Genomic DNA, 21,677 nt, shown 5'->3' on the forward strand with positions numbered 1-21,677 from the left:
AAGGTCAGGAGATCGAGACCATCCTGGCTAACAGGGTGAAACCCCGTCTCTACTAAAAAAATACAAAAAACTAGCCGGGCGTGGTGGTGGGCGCCTGTAGTCCCAGCTACTCGGGAGGCTGAGGCAGGAGAATGGTGTGAACCCAGGAGGCGGAGCTTGCAGTGAGCTGAGATCGTGCCACCGCACTCCAGCCTGGGCGACAGAGTGAGACTCCGTCTCGGGGAAAAAAACAAACAAACAAACAAAAAACAACATTCTGAGGGTATGATCCAGAGGGTTTCATATCCACGCCTGTCTCTCAGAGATGCTCTCAGGGATCTTTGGGTTTTTTTTGTTTTTTTTTTCTCTCAGGGATCTTTAACAACTATTCCCTATCCCCCCTAACCTTAAGCAGAACAAGACTTTTCTTACATGTTCTATTTCTGACAAGGTAAGCCTCTGGCAACTATGGCTAAGTGGTTCCCCTACTGCAGAACAGAGAGCTCAGCCAGGTGATGGGACTGCCTATCAAAGGCCACATGAGATGAACTGGAGGGAATTTTCTCCAGTTTTTGGTGTACATGGAATCTACCTGCAGAGCTTAGCAAAACAGCAATGAAGACATTTCATTTATCTGGGCCCTTACTTGGAGGAGTTCTGTGGTTATAATTAGAGACAGCCACCCTAGTAAGTCTTACTTTCCTATGTTTCTGTAATTGAATTGATTTTAATCTCTTCCTATTTTATTCACCAAGGATTTATAGGACTTTCTCCCCACCACTACTCTCTTCTTATCCAAATTCCTGTAATGTAAGGATATCAAGTTAACCACAGAGTTTGAATTGAATGCCTGTGGCTCTTTCTGGGTAAGAATCCCAAGGGAGGCCAGGCGTGGTGGCTCACGTCTGTAATCCTAGCACTTTGGGAGGCCAAGGTGTGTGGATTACCTGAGGTCAGGAGTTAGAGACTAGCCTGGCTAACACGGTGAAACCCTGTCTCTAATAAAAATACAAAAATCAGCTGGGCATGGTGGTGTGTGCCTGTAATCCCAGCTACTGGGGAGGCTGAGGCAGGAGAATCACTTGAATCCAGGAGGCAGAGGTTGTAGTGAGCCGAGATCATGCCACTGCACTCCAGCTTGGGGAACAGAGTGAGACTCCATCTCAAAAAAAAAAAAAAAAAAAAGAATCCTAAGGGAATACAGAGAAACTTGTTGGCTGAAAAGAAGAGTTCTTTCCAGGAACGACATCAGGTTTTCCTATGGAAGTCTCTTTCTATCTTCTACTTACTCATTTTTCATACTGTGTAAATGCTCAAGAATAAGCAAAAGGACAGGTTTTTCAATCTGTAGGTTAAATTCTATTGTAGTCCTCATCAATGAGCTTCTAACCAAAGCCCAATTTCATCTCATACCCCAATTTTTTTATCTTTCCAAAGAAGTGTCTCCTGGAGGTCAAACACCTCTTTTGTCATGGTGTCTATTTTCTGCTGCATGCGCTGCTTCTCCTGCAGAGGAAGAGGGGAAGAGAAGTAATAAAAGAGCAGAAAGAAAAGGGAGAGGAGGTTTAAGGGAGGAAACAAAAAGCCGATAAAGAAACTTAACCAAAAGGGAAAGTCTGTGATGAACAGGAAAAGCAAAATTGGTTTGCCAAAAGAAAAGATGACATTCACAGTCTTGGCCACAAGATTCTCACTGGCTTATCCCTACAAAAGTAAGCAAAGGAACCAGGAATAACTGTTCTAACCACAGCTATGTGGCAGCAAGCCATAGAATTTCTGTGTACATACAGCTCCATATGTATATTCTTTCTTTGATAACTGCAAGAACTTACATTCCTAGAGAGGGAAATTTAGATTTGCTTATGAACAAATGATCTTTTATCTTAGAGAACAAGCAGTTTTGAATTTTATTTTTTAAGCAGAACTGATCATTTTGAATTTCTGTTGGCAGAATCTATGACAGCAAGAACACCATGAATTTTGTATTATTTTAAAATTATTTATATTCTTTTGAAACATTTAAACTTGGCATTTAACAATCCTTAAATGACCTTTTTAATTGTCAATGGTGCTTAACTGGTTTTCTTCTTATGCATTATTGGTAAATTATTATCTCCTCCTTCCCCTACTCATACATTAGGTACCTTACCATGGAATTTTCAGTTCCAAAGACCAAAAACATTATTTGTAATATTTAAAGATTTTCAGCATAACCATAGATACTGACATCTAAAAGATATTCATTCTAGATGTAAAAAACATCTAAAACTACAGTTTTCAAAGTTTGTATACCTAGCACCCTAAGCTTTTAAAGAAGTCACAGTGACAAACTATAGAAATCAAGCATTATATTCTTCTTAAATGTAATTACAATTAAAAACTAGAACTTTACCAATCCTAACTTAAGCTACTGAATTTGAGAAGCAGCCCCCAAAGCAGGTTTATTATTTTATGTGGTTGGCATTTTGGCACAGAAAGATAAAAGAACAAAAAAGGAAAGAATTTCACAGTATTTTAAAATACAAGCAGGATACAGATTCTGGAAAATATGCTTCCTACCTTATATGCAGAAAAACTAAGAAAATTAACCTCACATGTAATCTGATAGATCCACAAGGTTATCTGTATCTGCACTTGAAATCCACAAATTCTGGGTATGTTCAATTATTCTTAATGATGACAAAAATTAACACCAGTCTTCAAATTTAAAAAGTCATTTCTTTTTCTCTATTAAATGGTTTTTAAAAATCATTTGTAGAGAGAGATATTACGAGGTAAGTCTGAGGGGAAAGAGGGAAAGAGGGAGAGAAAAAGAAAGGCTAAGGTCTGAGTAGCCAGGAATGTGGACAAGTGTGATACGTGAGATCTCTCTCCTGGGATCGTTAACATCTATGCTTCCTGACATCTCTGGCATGTCAACACTAACTTAACATTAGATGCCTTTGATAGCCACACCTAGACAGTGGGCAGGATCCCCCTTCAAACTTATTTCCATATTTATCTAAAAACATCGTCTCAAGAGGGAAAACCACATTTAAAGAAAAAAGATGGATGCAATGTAGTAGGCCTGCAAGGATGACTAACGTTTTCAAAGAGTTCTTGGTAGACTATGCTTCATTCCATTCCTAAGAGTTGCCAACAATGTGGCAGAGTCCCTTCGCTTGCAGAAACCTGAACCTTCAGACTAGCTATTCTTTACCTTTTTGTATAGAAAGTATCTCGACATTTCTTCTTTTTCATTTAGCCACCTGAGAAATGTATTTACCTGAGTGAAAATCAAACTTATTCCCCAAGAATCATGTCCCAAAAGATGGCATTCACTAATTCCAAAGAATAATGTTATTCTATAATTTTTCCTTTTGCCCATTTCCTAAGATATCTTTAGGAAACTGTGTTTAGGAATAAAAGACACAAAAATTTCTGCTACCAAAGTGGGGTAATGTTTATAGGATTTATAGTATTAATTTTGAAGCATGATCTCTGGTTTATGTCTGAAAACTTTTAGTGTACAGTCAAGTATAAAGAGACAAGTAAATTCTGATGCATCTTAACTCTCCTTCCCTCCCAACACACACATCTTCATCCCGTTCAACTCATTTTTTTCAAGATTAAGTATTCCCACAGTTCATGTACGTACCTCAATAAGCTCATCTCTTTGCCGAAGGCCTTCTTTAAGTTCTTCCATCTTATGCTGCAGCACACTACACATATGTTTCTGCCTTTCTAACTCCTGTTATTAAACAAATAATATCATTTACACAGGTCATGGCACACAAGAAATTTGAACATATACAATACAACACAGAGGTTAAGAATGACCTCCAGAAACATGCCCAAACTCCTGATTCACAGTAACTTAGAAAAATTGTGTCTTCTATAGAAAGGTTAAGAAAATTTAAAATTTCATCTTGTATAATTATTTATCTGGAAAACCTGAACTAATCAATGGCAAAATTATTAAAAACAAAAGATAATTTAGTCAAGTAACAGGTTATAAAATGAACACATACAATTCAATGACATTCATATACAAATAAAATTCAAAGAAAGAATAATAAATACAATATCAAAATAAAATCAACACTAAATAAAATATATACATGTAAACTTACAAAATATATCCAAAACCTGTATGAGGAAAATTATATAAAACATTCCCAAAAGGCAAAGAAGTAGGACTGAATAAATGGAAAGGCATACCGTCTTCTTGGGTTAAAAGTCTCACAACATTATAAAAATGCCAGTTCTCCCTAATCTATACATTTAATGCAGTACAAATAAAAATATCATCAGGTTTTTCTTTTCTCATCAGAGCAAGGCAAATTGATTTGAAAGAAAAACACACGAAAAAGTAGCCAGAAAAATACATACTGAAAAAGAAGAAAGCCAGCCCTACTAGGTATTAAAACATATTATAAAGCTTCTATAATTAGAACAATGTTGTTACGGTACATGAATATAGACCAAGGGAGCAGAATAGAAAATTCAGGAAAACACCCATTTACATATACAAATATATTTAAAAACCACAAAAATAAGAGCATCTCAAATCAATGAGAAGGAAAGACTTTTAAATTAGCAATGGTGGGATAACTGGATATTCATTTGGAAAAAGATAAAATTGGAACTATACCCCATACCACACACCAGGACAAATTCCAAATCAATCAGAGGTTTACATAAGGAAAGAAAGCCAGGGAATGAATGGGGGAAGAGGGGAGGGAAGGGAGAACAAACTGTACAGGAATAAAAGAAAAGTAACCAAGGAGTGGGGCAATCTTTACTGAAAAAATGACTCAACACTCTACAAGCAATGAGGTAAAGGTACAATAAATTAGACTACATAAAAATCAAAATTTTAGGCTGGGCATGGTGGCTCATGCCTGTAATCCCAGCACTCTGGGAAGCTGAAGCAGGCGGATCCCTTGAGCCCAAGAATTCAAGACCAGCCTGGGCAACATGGCAAAACTCCATCTCTATAAAAAAAAATTCAAAAATTAGCCAGGGTTGGTGGCGTGTGCCTATAGTCTCAGGTATTCTGGAGGCTGACGTGGGAGGACCACCTGAGCCTGGGGAGGTCAAGGCTATAGTGAGCCATGATGGTGCCATTACACTCCAGCCTGATGACGGAGTGAGACTCTGTCTCCAAAAAATAAATACATAAATAAACAAAACCTTTGAATGGCAGAGAATCTCTAAAACTAGGCCTGGCGCGGCGGCTCATGCCTCTAATCCCAGCACTTTGGGAGGCCGAGGTGGGTGGATCACCTAAGGTCGGGAGTTCGAGACCAGCCTCACTAACATGGAGAAACCCCGTCTCTACTAAAAATACAAAATTAGCTGGGCGTGGTGGTACACGCCTGTAATCCCAGCTACTTGGGAGGCTGAGGCTGGAGAATCGCTTGAACCCAGGAGGCAGAGATTGCAGTGAGCCAAGATTGCGCCATTGTACTCCGGCCTGGGCAACAAGAGCAAAATTCCGTCTTTTTTTTTGAGGTGGAGTCTCCCTCTGTCGCCCCGACTGGAGTGCAGTGGCCGGATCTCAGCTCACTGCAAGCTCCGCCTCCTGGGTTTACGCCATTCTCCTGCCTCAGCCTCCCAAGTAGCTGGGACTACAGGCGCCCGCCACCTCGCCCGGCTAGTTTTTGTATTTTTAGTAGAGACGGGGTTTCACCATCAGGAGATCGAGGATGTTCTCGATCTCCTGACCTCGTGATCTGCCCGTCTCGGCCTCCCAAAGTGCTGGGATTACAGGCTTGAGCCACTGCGCCCGGCCACAAAACTCCGTCTTAAAAAAAAAAACTAGAAAGAAAAAAAGCACTAACTGCATAGAATAACAAGCTACAGAAATGGACAGTTTATAGAAAAAGAAATAGAAATAGCTCTGAATATGAAAAGATACGCACACTAAGAGAAATGGAAACAAACTATTTGTCTCACCAAAACACTAATAAAAGGTCAAAAACTTGACATATTTCAGGACAGAACTATGGGGAAAGAAATAGGCCCTCATACATTTTGGTGAGAATGCAAATGGTATAATGCTTACAAAGGAGACCACGACAGTATCTACAAAACTACATACCTTTTGACCCAGCCATCTAACTCTTCATCATAGATATATTGGCAAAATACAAAAAGACCTATGCAGTATGTCATTTCTACAGGACTATTTTTAACAGCAAAATATGACAAACTTGAATGTCTATTAATATAGGGAACTGTTGGAATAAAGCATGGTACATCCATACTGCAGAGTAATTATGCAATGGTGAAAAAGAATGAGCAAGATATCTCTATATGACATTCATAAGGTGACAAAATCTAGATGCAGAACAGCATTTATATTAACAGTATGCTACCATTTTCTAAGGAGAGTGAGAAATACATATATTTGTACACATACTTTGAATGATTATATATACATATATATCTTTTTAGATTAAAAATGGCTACCTAATTTATCTTCTTGGATTTAAAAACTGGAAAGATAAACCATTAAATTTTAAAGTTCCTTAAAGGAAGAGAAAATAGAGATAAAGAGACGGAGATAGAAGATTGACTTCTTCAAATATATTTTCTTTGTTAACTTGACTCAAGATCTACGTAACTATTCTAGATAGTTACAAAATTGTGAAACAAAATTAAATTTAGAAAGCAATTCCTAGTGGAAACAATTCAAGTGGCCATTGATATATGAATGGATAAACAAAATGTGGTATATATACAGTGGATTATTCAGCTTTAAAAAAGAAACTCTTGTCACATGCTACAAAATAGATGAGGCTTAGGACATTATGCTAAATGAAGTAAACCAGTCACGAAAAGATAAATTATTATATGATTCTACTTATGAATTTGGTACATAGAGTAGCCAAATTCAGAGAGACAGAAAGTAGGATGGTAGTTGCCAAGGGCTGGTGGCAGGGAGAAATGGGGAATTGTTTAATGGGTATAGAGTTTTAGTTTTGAAAGATGAAAAATTTCTGGAGATCTGATGTACAATAATGTGAATATGCTTCACACTACTGAACTCTACACTTTAAAACAGTTAAGATAATAAATTTATGGTGTTTTTTGATGACAATTAAAATTTTTTTAATAAAAATAATTTTAAAAGTAATTCCTAAATATTGAAAATAAAATGCAGTGAACCTAACTATACATCCAGTTTGTAGCACAGAAAGAAACTATTTCAAGTAACTTCTAAAAACAATAGTTCAGCTATACACTGACTAGTGGCAAAAATAACAGCCAAGCAAAACAAACAAAATAAAAATCTTTTAACTATTTTCAGTAATTAAATTGTTGGTGTTAATGTTGGTATTGCTATTCTAGGCAACTTGGGATAAAGCAAAGAGAACAAAACGTAACATAATTACTATCATCCCTAGAAACTTTGAGAACTAGGAATTGTAGTGTAGGGGAAACAAAAAAAGATACAGATGTAAGACAGAAGAGGTTAAATAAAAACCCTTGAGTCCTGCATATGAACTGGAACTATCAGAATGAACTCATAATATATTTTGTCATTAAAAACAAATAAAAAATTTCACACACATATTTCCCAAATGTATCCACTAAAAAGACCCATAAACAGTGACCTACTTGGTGGCAATGAGCATCTCTAGCACTCATACTAAACAGATCTAGGGATCCTTGGACAAATGGCTGATTCCAGGTCTGTGGCAGAACATGTACAAGATGAGACTGGAACATATTCTGCCAAAAAGCAAAGAAGCTATCCAAAACAATTAGACTCACCAGAAGTACTTGGGAATCAACCTCAAGAGGTTCACATTAGCCAAAGATGGGACAATTTTATCATCAAAAAGAATGAAAGTTGCAATGCAACTGAAGACATCAAATGCTTGAATTTATGACTTCATATTGATATGTTAAGAGAAAAGTAATTGGTCACTGTCAGAAGACAACCAATTCCCTTTTTTGAAAACTAATAAAGGGAGAAAATATTTGCAAATAATATAGCTGATAAAATTCTTATATCTAGAATATATAAACAACCTTACAAGTCAATAATAATAAGGCAAAATCCAACTTTAAAATGGACAAAGGATCTGAATAGACATTTCGCCAAGGAAGATATACAAATAGCCAATAAGCCCATGAAAATATGTTCAAAATCATTAGTCACCAGGGAGATGCAAATCAAACCACACCTATTAGGATGGCTAGAATAAAAAGGACAGATAACAAGTGTTGGTGAGGATGTGGGGAAATCAAAACCTGCATACACTGCTGGTGTGAGAATAGAAAATGGTGCAGCCACTTCGGAAAACAGTCTGGCACTGTTCAAATGGTTAAACACAGATTTATCGTATGAATCAGCAATTCCACTCCCAAGTATATACTTAAGAAAAAGGAAAGCATATGTCCAGACCATGAGCAGTGGCTCGTGCCTGTAATTCCAACACTTTGGGAGGCAGAGGCAGGAAGACTGCTTGAGGCCAGGAGTTACCAGCCTGGGGAACATCTCTTAAAAGGCCCCATCTCTTAAAAGAAAAAAGAAAAAGAAAACTTATGTCCAAAAACAACCTGTACACAAATGTTTATGGCAGCATTATTCTTAACAGGAAAAAGTATAAACAACCCAAATGTCAATCAATGCACAAATGGATAAAGAAAATGTAGCATACCCAAAAAAATGGAGTATTAATAGGCTATAAAAAGGAATTAAGTACTGATATATGGTACAACATCATGCTAAGTGAAAGAAGCCAGTCACAAAAGACCATGTATTATATGATTCCATTCATATGAGTCTAGAATAGGGAACTCTATAGATAGAAAGTAGATTAGTGGTTACTTACAACTGAGGGGTTTGATGGAAAGGAGGATGATACTAAAAAGTAACTGTGATGAAGGTTACACATATATGTGAATATACTAAAAACCACTGAATTGTACATTTTAAATGGATGATTTGTATGTTATTTGAATTATATCTCAATAAAGCTGCTTAAAAATAACATTAAATAGGCTGGGCGCAGTGGCTCACACCTGTAATCCCAGCACTTTGGGAGGCCAAGGTGGGTGGATCACCTGAGGTCAGGAGTTCGGGACTAGCCTGACCAACATAGTGAAACCCCATCTCTACTAAAAATACAAAATTAGCTAGGTGTGGTAGTCCATGCCTGTAATCCCAGCTACTCAGAAGGCTGAGGCAGGATAATCGCTTGAACCCAGGGAGGTGGAGGTTGCAGTGAGCCGAGATTGCACCATTGCACTCCAGCCTGGGCAACAAGAGCGAAACTCTGTCTAAAAAAATAAAATAAAATAAATAAATAACAAAACAAAATAAAATATAAAAAATAAATAAAATAAAATAATAAAATAAAATATAAAATACAATATAAATAAAATAAAATAAAATAAATTGGTAATGACAAAATCAGAACATCCCATTTTGCAGTCCCTAGTCAACTGACGGATCTAAGCATGTATCTACAGCATTAACAGCCAGTCACACATCTGGGCCACCTGAAGGAAGACAACTGCACCATCTATGAAGCAGGCTTTCCAAAAAAACTGAAGTTATATTTGATTAAGCCTCTATGCCTAACTACCTACTTACAGAGAATACAGAGGAAAGGGGAACATGGTAAAGACACTAAGGGGATGAAAATGGAAAAACCTGTAAGACTGGGAAATATTAAGCAACCCAGTTTCTTCAACATATTTATTATAAGGAGAAAAAACATGAAAGAGGACCTATACATGAAAAGAGACTTAAAAGATTTATCAGCTAATTCCAAGGTGTGAAACTTACCTGGATCCTGATTTTTTTAAGTGTAAAAAAGAAAAATCATTTATGACATTTTGAAACTACTGAAATTTTAACATTGATTGGATATGTAGTATGAATTATTGTTAATTTTACAGGTGTGAAATGGTCTTTTGATTATGCTTTAAAAGAGAAACAATGGGCCAGGCGCAGTGGCTCATGCCTGTAATCCCAACACTTTGGGAGGTCAAAGGAGGAGGACTGGGCAATATAGCAGGGCCCCATCTCCACAAAAAGATTTTTAACAAACAGCCAGGCATGGTGGCATGTGCTTACAGTTCTAGCTACTCAGGATTACTTGAGCACAGGAGATCAAAGTTACAGTGGGCTATGATCGTGCCACTGCACTCCAGCCTGGGGAGCAGAGCGAGACCCTGTCTGTAAAAATAATAAAATTAAATTAAATTATAAAACAAAATAGTTATTGTAATTCCAGGAGGAGGCACTAAAGATATTTTGAAAAATTTTATTAATACTGTATAATTATTATTGAACCGTCCTTCTCTACTCTCACTACCTGCTTCTGTAATGAAATACACCAGAGTGCCTGACCTCTTTGCGTATATCTGAATATAAACATTCTACTGTATAAAGCAATAGTTGTTTAGAACGAGAGAGCTCGGGATAAAGATATGTTAGAGACAGATACTGTCACAAAGTCTTCTGCATCACAGTACATGAAGCAAATTTCCAGGGCATTAAAAAAAAAAACTTAATACATTTTAGGTTTGAAAAGTGCAACAAGGCCCAACACAGTGGCTCACAACTGTAATCCCAGAACTGTGGGAAGCTAAGGTGGGTGGATTGCTTGAGCCCAGGAGTTCGAGATCAGCCTGGGCAACATGGTGAAACCCTGTTTCTATAAAAAGAAATGTTTTTTAATTAGCCAGGCGTGGTGGTACATGCCTGTAGTCCCAGCTACTCAGGAGGCTGAGGTGGGAGGATCACTTGAGCCTGGAGACAGAGGCTGCAGTGAGCTATACTTGTGCCACTCCACTCCAGCCTGGGCTACAGAGTGAGACCTTGTCTCCAAAAGAAAAAAAAAAAAAAAGGACAAGATTAAGAAAAAAACTCTATGCATACTAAAATAATTCTATTGCCTTCTAAAATGATGGAGGGAAAAACTAAGTTGGTTAAAATAGCTAATTATAAGGGTTTTCTTCATTTTTAAAAATGCTGAAGGATATCTGAGATGATGGAAAGATAATTCATTTTAGTAGTGACCATTAAATACTTAGCATAAGATTTTTACTCTAGTCTGCTACAAACAAAGAGGCAAAAATAGATAAGAAAAAATGTGTGGGACAGCAAAAAAAGGAGTCCAGAGGCTCTAGGAAAAGCGTGATGGCTCAGAATCTCCAAAAATGGCCTATTGGATATACAAGAAGAATCAAAGATATACATATTTAACATATATAATGCTCTTCAATGGGCCACTGTCAGTCCAATATGAAAACAACTAGAAGCCTCTTTTTCACCATCTAAATACCAGACCTAAATAAACAATTTTAGAGCAGTTTTAGATTCATAGTAAAATTATGTTTAAAGTACAGAGAGTTTTCATATACTCCCTGTCCCCACACATGCACAGTCCACCCTATTATAAACAACCCACACTAAAGTGGTACATTTTGTTCTATCACTGAACCAACATTGACAAATCACTATCATCCAAAGTCCAAGAGTTTACATTAGGGTTCACTCTTGGTGTTGTACATTCTATAGTTTTGGACAAATGTATCCATAATAACATGTATCCACCATTATGATACAGAATAGTATCACTGCCCTAAAAATCCTCTGTGCTCTGGTCTATTCATCCCTCTCCTCCAAACGCCTGGCACACTTCCTAACACTTTTTGAATGTGACCAAAACAGGCTGGAATGGGCATTTCTAGTCCTCAAGGAAAGAAATTCCTATAAAGACTATAGTAATAATGCTGGCCTCTTCGAGGTTATATAAACAGCTTCTTTCCCTTTATTACGCACAAATTCAGATTGTTGTTTCTAACAATTTATCAATATGCATTTCCTAAATTATTTTCTGAATGTTTTATATTGGCAATGTAGTAGCAATCCATTTCTGGCAATAATACCCATTTGACCTCTGCTTGAGGTCACCAACCTTTCAAAAAGTCTAAAACATATGCTTTTAAAAGAACCCAATTTGTTTTTTTTTTTTTTTTTTTTTTTTTGAGAGACAGAGTCTCGCTCTGTCACCCAGACTGGAGTGGAGTGGTGCGATCTTGACTCACTGCAACCTCGACCTTCTGAGTTCACTGCCACCTCGCCTGGCTAGTTTTTTGTATTTTTAGTAGAGACGAGGTTTCACTGTGTTAGCCAGGATGGTCTCGATCTCCTGACCTCGTGATCCGCCCGTCTCGGCCTCCCAAAGTGCTGGGATTACAGGCTTGAGCCACCGCGCCCGGCCTCCAATTTGTTTTCTGCAGTTGTCAGAGAGCAAATCTGGGCCTTGGACAATGCATTTTATTCTCCATCTGTATATTTTAACATTACAGCTTATAAACCTCTTAAGAAAATATCTTTCAATTTCTGACTCACATCTCCAAGTTGCTGATTTAAAATAACTGATTAAAGACTTCTATCCAATTACTTAGAAAATGGATTCTCTTGAACCGTTCAGAAGTTCATAGAAAAAAAATGAATCATCTTACTGACAGTCTTTGGAGCTTTGCGGGAGTTCCAGTCACTTGTAACCGGAAGAAATAAGTAACACACTGTAATTACAGTCCCAATTAAGAGACAGAAAATGAAGATAAAACTTGAGTTGTATTCTATTTTCAGAAACTTAACAGAAGACATAAGCTTTTCCTTAAGAAAATATTTTTTTAAAATAAATTACTTCAGGGCCTGTTATCTCATGGTGTTCTGTCAATTTCCTTGGGCCATTCAATTTTGACTGAAACATCATTCCTAAGTAAGTATGCTGCAATCTTCCATCACTTTATAAGTGGCAGGCTTTTATTTTCTGCCCTAAGAGAAAATACAAGATAAGCATTACCTTTGATTTTTCTTCATTTTCTCTATAAAATTCTGCCATCTGTTCCTCCTGCTCTTCAATAACATCCTTGAGTGTGTCTACTTGGTAGATCAAATTGTTCTTCTCATTGTCTAACTGTGCATTGGAAACCATGGCTTTCTTGTATTTTTCTTCCACTTCAGACAAAGATTCCTAAATGAGAGTTGAAGTTATCAGTCTGATATCTAAAATATGTTAATTGAATATATGCAATATAACAAGAAATTATAGCACGGCCACAAATACATAAAGATGCATTTTCATAAAATACAAGTGGTTTGGGGAACTCCTTGTTTAGTAACATGCACATGAAACAGGAAGACAATAATAAGCCAATAATGCCTTTATAAGAACAGTATGTGCTGTTCCCCAAGAAAACAAAATTAAGCAGCAGCATAGCCTCTGAAAGAAGGAGTGCAAACAACATATATCTGTGAGTCATAAAATGAAGAATCGTCAATATTTTCAGAAATTTTACTCTTATAATTTTAATAACAGACTGGTGTTCAGAATGTAGTGATACCACAAAATACAGCCTCTCTTTACTTAAGTGAACTTCATACTCATTTGAATTTTGCCACTTTCTAGACAGTTGTTTTTAGTACTTTCCTGTTCTGCATAAAAATGCCAATGTAAAGGTAAATATTTTTTTCTAGCAATTATCCAAATTTCAGTCATGTTTAAATAAGCAATACAAAAATTAATATTAAAAAAAGAGCTTGGCCAGGCACAGTGGCTCATCTCTGTAATCCCAGCACTTTGGGAGGTCAAGGTGGGTAGACTGCCTGAGCCCAGGAGCTCCAGACAAGCCTGGGCCACATGACAAAACCCTGTCTCTACAAAAAAAATACAAAAATTAGCCAGACAGGGTGGTGCACACCTGTAGCCCCAGCTACTTGGGATGCTAGGTGGGAAGACTGATTGAGCCCAGGAGGTCAGGGCTGCAGTAAGCGGAGATCGTGTCACTGCACTCCAGCCTGGGTGACAGTGAGACCCTATCTCTATCAATCAATAAAATAAAACAAAATAAAGAGTTTGATCTAATGCCACAGTTTTGATGTAAAAAAAAGAAAAGGTACCACAAAATGCCTGAAATGTTACATATCTCAAAATTTTCTGCCTAAAATAGCTCACATGTTTTTTTGTAACCGTATCTACTTTGGTAATACTACTGCCTAGTGACTTTTTTTAAAGTTAAAAAAAAATGTTTCACACAGGAAAAGTAATCATTTATGGAAATAAATTTTTAAAATACTAGTGCAAATGTTTATCAATGAAATGGAACTAAGAGCCCAGAACTTACAATCAGTTAATCTGGACAAAGGGATCCATGTAACTCAATGGGAAAAGAATAAATGGTATTGGGACAAGTGGATACCCACAAACAAAAGAATGAAGTTGGACTCCTACCTCACACCATACACAAAAATTAACTCACCAAGAGCCACAGATCTAAATGTAAGAGCTAAAACAATAAAACGCTTCAAAGAAAATATGGATAAATCTTCATGACCTTGGAACAGGCAATGGTTTTTTAGACACACCAAAAGCACTATAAACTAGCCGCGCGTGGTACCTCACGCCTGTAATCCCAATACTTTGGGAGGCTGAGGCAGGCAGATCACTTGAGGTCAGGAGTTCAAGACCAGCTTGACCAACATGGTGAAACCCTATCTCTACTAAAAACACAAAAATTAGCTGGGCATGGTGGTGGGTGCCTGTAATCCCAGCTACTCGGGAGGTTGAGGCAGGAGAATCACTTGAACCCAGGAAGTAGAGGTTGCAGTGAGCCAAGATCATGCCACTGCACCCCAGCCTGGGTAACAGAGTGAGACCCTGTTTCAAAAACAAACAAACAAACAAACAAAAAGCATTATAAACCAAAAAAAGACTTCACCCAAATATAAAACTTTTTTCTTTTTTTTTTTGTTTTTTTGAGATGGAGTCTCAAACTGTTGCCCTGGCTGGAGTGCAATCGCATGATCTCGGCTCACTGCAACCTCCACCTCCTGGGTTTACGTAATTCTGTGGGAGCCTCCTGCATAGCTGGAATTACAGGCACACACCACCACACCCGGCTAATTTTTTGTATTTTTCAGTAGAGATGAGTTTCACTATGTTGGCCAGACTGGTATCAAACTCTTGAACTCATGATCTGCCCACCTCGACCTCCCAAAATGCTGGTATTACAGGTGTGAGCTACCGCGCCTGGCCCAAATGTAAAACTTTTATGCTGCAAATGATATGATCAAGAAAGTAAAAAGATAACCCACAGAATGGGAGAAAATATTTATAAATCTTATATCTGATAAAGGACTTATATGCAGAATAATATATAAACAACTCTTACAACTCAAAAATAAAGGACACACAAATCAATTTAAAAATGGGCAAGGACCTGGATATTTCTCCAAAGAGGATATGCAAATGGCAAATAAGCACAGGAAAACATGCTCAACATCATTAGTGATTAGGAAAATGCACATCAAAACCAAAATAAGGTACCACTTCACATTCACTAGGATGGCTATAATCTATAATCAAAAATACAGAAGACAAGTGTTAGTAAGGATGTGGAGAAACCAGATCTCCCATACATTGCTGGTAGGAACATAAAATGGTGCAGCTACTTTGGAAAACAGTTTGACAATTCCTCAAAATGTTAAATGTACTGTTACCATATGACCCACCAATTCTATTCCTAGCAATCTACCAATGAGAACTGAAAAGATATGTCTACACAAAAACTTGTACACAAATGTTCACAGCAGCATTATTCATAATAGCCAGAAAAGTATGAACAACCCAAATGCCTATCAACTGACAAATGGATTAACAAAATGTAGCAAATCCGTACAGTGGAATACTATCCAGCCATTAAAAAAAGACTGACAGATAATACGACATGGGTGAATATTGAATATATTATGCTAAATGAAAGCCAATCACAAAAGACCACATATTGTATGATTCCATTTGTAATAAGTCTCCAGAATAGGCAAATCTACAGAGATAGAAAGTAAGTGATTGGGGTTTCTTTTCTGGGTGATGAAAATGTTCTAAAGATGGGTTGTGGTGCTAGTTGCATAACTCTGTGAGTATGCTAAAAACTACTGAATTATATATTTTAAATGGGTAAATTTTTATGGAATGTGAATTATATCTAAATAAAAATACAAACATACACACTTTTTTTTTTTTTTTGGAGACAGGGTCTCACTCTGTCACCCAGGCTGGACCACTGTGGCACAATCTCAGCTAACTGCAGCTTCAACCTCCCCAGACTCAGGTGATTCTCCCATGTCAGCCTCCCGAGTAACTGGGACCACAGGCATGTGCTACCACACCTGGCTAATTTTTTGTAGAGACAAGGTTTCACCATGTTGCCCGGGTTGAAGTGATCCTGGGCTCAAGTGATCCACCCACTTTGGCCTCCAAACTGGATTATAGGTATAAGTCACTGTGTCCGGCCACACACACTTTTAATAATGCTTCATAAACCAGAAGTAAGTTGTCAGGTAAGATTTAAACTATGATTAGAAACAAATTTAATCAAAACAAAGAATATAAGCAAAGTCAATTATACAGTGCTCTAAATATATCTAAATGTATTCTTACTATAATGCAGACTTTAAAATAATTCTCATCCATCTGAGAGGCTAATAGCAAAAAAATTATCAATATCAATAAAGCAAAAGTCTTCCTTGACCATGCTCCCTCCAGAGGCACAAGCGCTACTGGTTTGGTAGATTATCTTTCAGGCCATTTCCTATTTGTTTATAGTATAAAATATACACACCCTTGACTTAATATATATTTTTAATACAAATTATATACTCTACATTTTGTTCTACAGTTTGCCTTTTTTCAATACATCTTGGAAAGTTTTCAGTCACTAGATATAGATTTACTATTGTTATTTATTGCTGTAACTCTGTACTTAAATTTAATAAGGTATTAATTTTAATAGTTTTTAAAATGGGTTAATGGGTTTAGTCGTTTGACTTACAAAATCATTAATCTTTTAAGAAATAGATCAGTTAAATTTTACAATTAATATTTTACTGCATTTTCTGGGTAACAGTGCACACTATATACTAGTACAGCATGGGCAAATGCTGTATTAGTAATAATAAACTTCCCCGATGAAAGGATGGAGGGGAGAGTGGTTGAGAACATCCCAAAGGCAAACATAGTAAAAGTAATGTCACAAGCAATGAGCCAACATCTTTTTTCAATAGGATGCATCATCCCACCATGTTTGGTCACCAATCAGACAATCTTTTCTTTATTTTTATGGGTTTTTTCCCACTTCAAGTGTCAAGGATAAATGTAATCTGAAGTCAAGTTCAATTATACTCTGGCATGAATTAGGAAAAGGGATCTCATCTGTTCAAATCTCAAATCCAATCTGTTCCTTTGTATTCGTCAAAGAATGCAATAAATGGTAGATCTAACATGAAAGGAAAAAAGTTTTAAATAAAATAAAATGACAATAAGAATGCCCCTGAATCACACGATTGCTTTCGTGATACACTGTTACACATGTGACTTTAATATAAGCATATTTATTTAATGTACCAATTTGTTTGATCCAAGATATTTCCAAAAGTCGTATCTCTAAAACCTTAAAAGAGAGATTAAATCCTGAAGATTAAAGGAGTAAGATTAAATGAGAACATCAACTAATTCTGTAATTCTTCTGATATTTACTGACAAACTCATGTTGCCCTATCAGCAACTTGCAGGCTTCCCTCATGGGCACTTCCCATTAGACTTCTCACCTTTTTGGGTCCCGAGTCTTACTCTGTTTCTCATGGACCATATCACTTGCATGAAGAGTTTGGCTGATAGTGAGGCTATTCCAAATCATGCCAGGGAAGATGACAAAACCCTTGCCCATGAAGTCCATGCTTTGTCCTTCGGATATAACCTGAGTCACCTTTCTAAATGTCTTGCTTTTTGCTTTTTTAGAGGTGTAGTGGGTATTTTGCTTTTTTGTTTTTTGTTTGTTTTGAGACAGAGTCTCGCTCTGTTGCCCAGGCTGGAGCGAAATGGCACCATCTCAGCTCACTGCAACCTCTACCTCCCAGGTTCAAGCAATTCTTCTGCCTCAGCCTCCCAAGTAGCTTGGATTACAGGCGCCTGCCACCATGCCTGGTGAATTCTTTGTATTTTTAGTACAGACAGGGTTTCGCCATGTTGGCCAGGCTAGTCTCGAACTCCTGACCTCAGGTGATCCGCCTGCCTCGGCCTCCCAAAGTGCTGGGATTACAGGTGTGAGCCACCGTGCCTGGCCTGTAGTGTGTATTTCGATTTCAAATCAGGACATACATGTGTTTAAATAAACTTCTGGTTTCTTCATAACACGAGGCTTGAACTTCAGAATGAAATGTGAGGAAAGAAGAGCATGATAACCAATGCTATTTACAACCAAACTGTCTGCCTCATACATTTACTTTGAAAAATGTTAGTCATCCTTTCTGGGAAAAGATAAAGACCATTTACATTTACCTCCAAATTCTTTAAGGCATTATATCTGTGTCATCTTTTTTGACCTATAGGTTAAAAAAAATCCAAGCCAAAAGAAAATATAGGCCTCATGTCTTCATATTCCCTCCTCCAGGGGGGATATTTATAATAATGGTGTCTCAGTTGCTACTTCCTCCCACATTTAATACTGACTGAGTTTGGTAACAGAAATATGCAACACTTTTTCATTTAGCGTGGAAGAATTTTGAGGTCCAATTCTCAATAAAAATATTCTTAGTATTTTTTTAGGCGTTTGACCAATTTAATTTTGTATGGCTAAGACACAGGGATATGCATGTACTTTACAAGGTTTTAAAATTGTAAAAGAGGCTGGGCGAGGTAGCTCATGCCTGTAATCCCAGCACTTTGGGAGGCCAAGGCAGGAGGATGGCTTGAGCCCAAGAGTTCGAGACCAGCCTGGGCAACATAGTGAGACCCTGTCTCTATAAGAAAAAATAAAAAAGAGAAAAAAAAACTGTAAATAATATCTTCTGCTGAATATTTAAAAACTGTACTACACATTTAAACATAAGCAGAGATTGAAAGTTCACCATTTCAATGCACTGCAGGTTAAGCACATGCTTGAAAGACAAACACTGTTAGTAAAGCTATGTGCAGTTGGTTAACAGAACTTGCAAAGCCACCATTGCCAACACTTCTGCATACAGAGCATGCTTGGGCTGCAGAATGGGCCCTGATACCTTTAGTTCTTTAAGCCCCTGCATGTATCTCCCTTCTACATCCTGTATCTGGTCCTTAAGGTCATAGATATCCTGCAGGACATAGGAATGAACCATTGCATAAAACTATGCACAAACATATCTTAAATCACAAAGGATTCAGAAGAAATGTGACTCACTTTTGTAAATTCCACACTAAAAGCAGAGCAATCAAAGTACAAAAACATAACTCCCACTCCCAACCACTGAAAAGGGCAAATAGGTCAGGGGATAGTGGGACTGGGGGAAGGTCTAGAGTAATCAATCTAATGTTAAATATTTTCTTGGCATTAAATTCTGTTAATAACAGCATAGCAAATGGGGACAGGGCTATACATGGAGGAAAAAGCTATATAAATTATAATATTTAAAATCATACAACTTTTAATATTCTATAAATCACTTAAAATTTTTAGCATAATGCTTCACCTAGAACTAGTAAAATATACAGTAAATAAGAGACAGCAAATAACATTTAAAATCATACAACTTAATATTTTATAAATCACTTAAAATTTTTTAGCATAATGCTTCACCTAGAACTAGTAAAATATACAGTCAATTAATAAGAGGGAGCCAATTTTAATGAATCATGCAAAAGGTTTTAAAAAATATAATAAATGAATATGAACAAAGTTTTCTTTCAATGACTTGGTTACTGGCCACAATTAACTTGAGAGAAAGGAAGTAAAGGGAAGGAAGTTAAACATTTTGAACAGAATGTCAAATGAGATATTCTATCTTGAGGATACCATTTAAATGATGAGAAAAGCACTTGCTCCAAATGTTACCATAATCCTTATAAGAAAAGTGAAACTGGTCAAATTTTAAACGGAAAACATTGTTTCCCTGTGCCTGACCTTGTTATATAAGGTCTATTCTGAGTGCTCGATTGATGTCTGAAATAACTGTACAGGGCCCTAAATACAATTCTGCAATTACAAGCAGGATCAATTATTAAAAGCTGATTATACACATTTTTGGTATTATACTTTCCCTGCCTCCTTCATTGCCTCTCCAGTAGGTTTGACTGTCTGTTAGTCACTGATTCATTCAATAGACATTTACAAAGGACCTATTAGGAGGCAGATGCTAGGATACAAAAATAACACTTCCTTCAAGAACGTCATTCTCTCAAGGAAGAAAAAACAAGTTGTTGACAAAAGCAAGCTAAGTCTAAGGCTGGAAGGCCTTGTCCTCATATCCTTTTGTCCCATTAGAATGCAGCAGCTAATGGCAAGAGTTTATCTTATTCAACTTTCCACCTGGCACTTATGTCTGGTACACAGTAAGAGCTGGTAAGAGTTCAATTAATACTGACACCTTCAAACCAATGGCCATGCTGGCCTAGGTGCTCTCCTTCTCTGCCACTGTTGCAAGCCTCTCCATCCTCCCCTCACCCCCTAACCCACTTTCATAAGTCAGACTCTTTTTCCAACCCTACCGACAATTTTTTCTTTTTTTCTTTTTTTTTTGAGATAGAGTCTCACACTGTCACCCAGGCTGGAGTGCAATGGCGTGATCTCGGCTCACTGCAACCTCCGCTTCTGGGTTCAAGCGATTCCCCTGCCTCAGCCTCCCAAGTAACTGTGATTACAGGTGCCTACCACCACGCCCAGCTAATTTTTTGTATTTTTAGTACAGACAAGGTTTCACTATGTTGGCCAGGCTTGTCGCAAACTCCTGACCTCGTGATGCGTCTGCCTCAGCCTCCCAAAGTCCTGGGATTACAGGGGTGACAAATTTTTTTTTAAAGGCTAGTCAAGTGAAGCAATGAAGGTGGAGAAGGAACAAATAAATCTACAACTGCTTGTGGTCAATTACTTGTAAACACTACTGCACTCAGATGAGCCCCTACCTACAATCTCAGTCACCACCTGTCCTCTACCTCCCCTCCAGTGAAGAGGGGACCTCCAGTCCAGGCAAGCTCATCCATCTGAGTCCTGGACTCTCCTCTCACCCACTCAGGCACTTTGATCTGCCAGTTACCCCTCTCCTTCCTCAACCTTCATCTTCTCTCTACTGGCTCAACCCAACCAAAGAAAATAATAATCGATCTCACCTTCAAAAGAAAGCTAAAAACCTTTTCTTAAATTTCTCCCTACCTATTGCCCAACCAATTCCCAGTCTCTTGTATTCACTCCAGAGCAAGTTTACCACATTTTCTCCCCTTGCAGTTTTGACTTGCTCACCTTATCCTCATTGTTGAACCACAGGGTAACTGCTCTTCTGGCCTGCAATGTTTCCTCTGACTGTGATCAAGTTATTTTTCAAGAATGCAAAGCAGACAGTATTGCTCTCCTAGTTAGATCCCATAGTTGTCAGGGTAAAACTGAATTCGTTTCAGGCTAGCATACCACATGCTTTGTGATTTGGCCCCCCACTACTTTTCCAGCCTTCTCTCTTACATGCTACTATTCTTCACTTCTCATCCTACCCTCTGGCAACTTTGCTATACAGGTAGCTTTCTGGGTTCTCTGAATGCATCTCTTTGAGAAAGCCTTTCCCCTTCAATTTCTTTACTTGGTTAATTTTTATTTTTCCTTCAAACCTTAGCTCAGAGTTCGTCTTTTCTGAAAAGCCTTTTGTTATCTGTTCTCCT

The 21,677-nt window shown here is 37.5% G+C and overlaps 1 protein-coding gene across 28 annotated transcripts in view; it reads right to left on the reverse strand.

Annotated features, from left to right (window-relative positions):
- LRRFIP2 (LRR binding FLII interacting protein 2) overlaps positions 1-21,677 on the reverse strand; it is a 131,459-nt gene that overhangs the window by 18,646 nt on the left and 91,136 nt on the right. For 14 of the 28 annotated variants that reach the window (XM_033212010.1, XM_033212004.1, XM_033212003.1 and 11 more), the window contains 4 exons: positions 19,058-19,129; positions 12,807-12,977; positions 3,617-3,709; positions 1,393-1,485 (listed from right to left, as the gene is read on the reverse strand). In XM_033212010.1, coding sequence (XP_033067901.1) covers positions 1,393-1,485; positions 3,617-3,709; positions 12,807-12,977; positions 19,058-19,129 — 429 coding nt within the window. The remainder of the gene's footprint in view (positions 1-1,392; positions 1,486-3,616; positions 3,710-12,806; positions 12,978-19,057; positions 19,130-21,677) is intronic. The other 14 variants (XM_033212013.1, XM_033212009.1, XM_033212018.1 and 11 more) reach the window with 3 other exon arrangements.

The sequence above is a fragment of the Trachypithecus francoisi genome, unplaced genomic scaffold (assembly GCF_009764315.1).
Source record: "Trachypithecus francoisi isolate TF-2019V2 unplaced genomic scaffold, Tfra_2.0 Lachesis_group0, whole genome shotgun sequence".
Classification (NCBI taxonomy): domain Eukaryota; kingdom Metazoa; phylum Chordata; class Mammalia; order Primates; family Cercopithecidae; genus Trachypithecus; species Trachypithecus francoisi.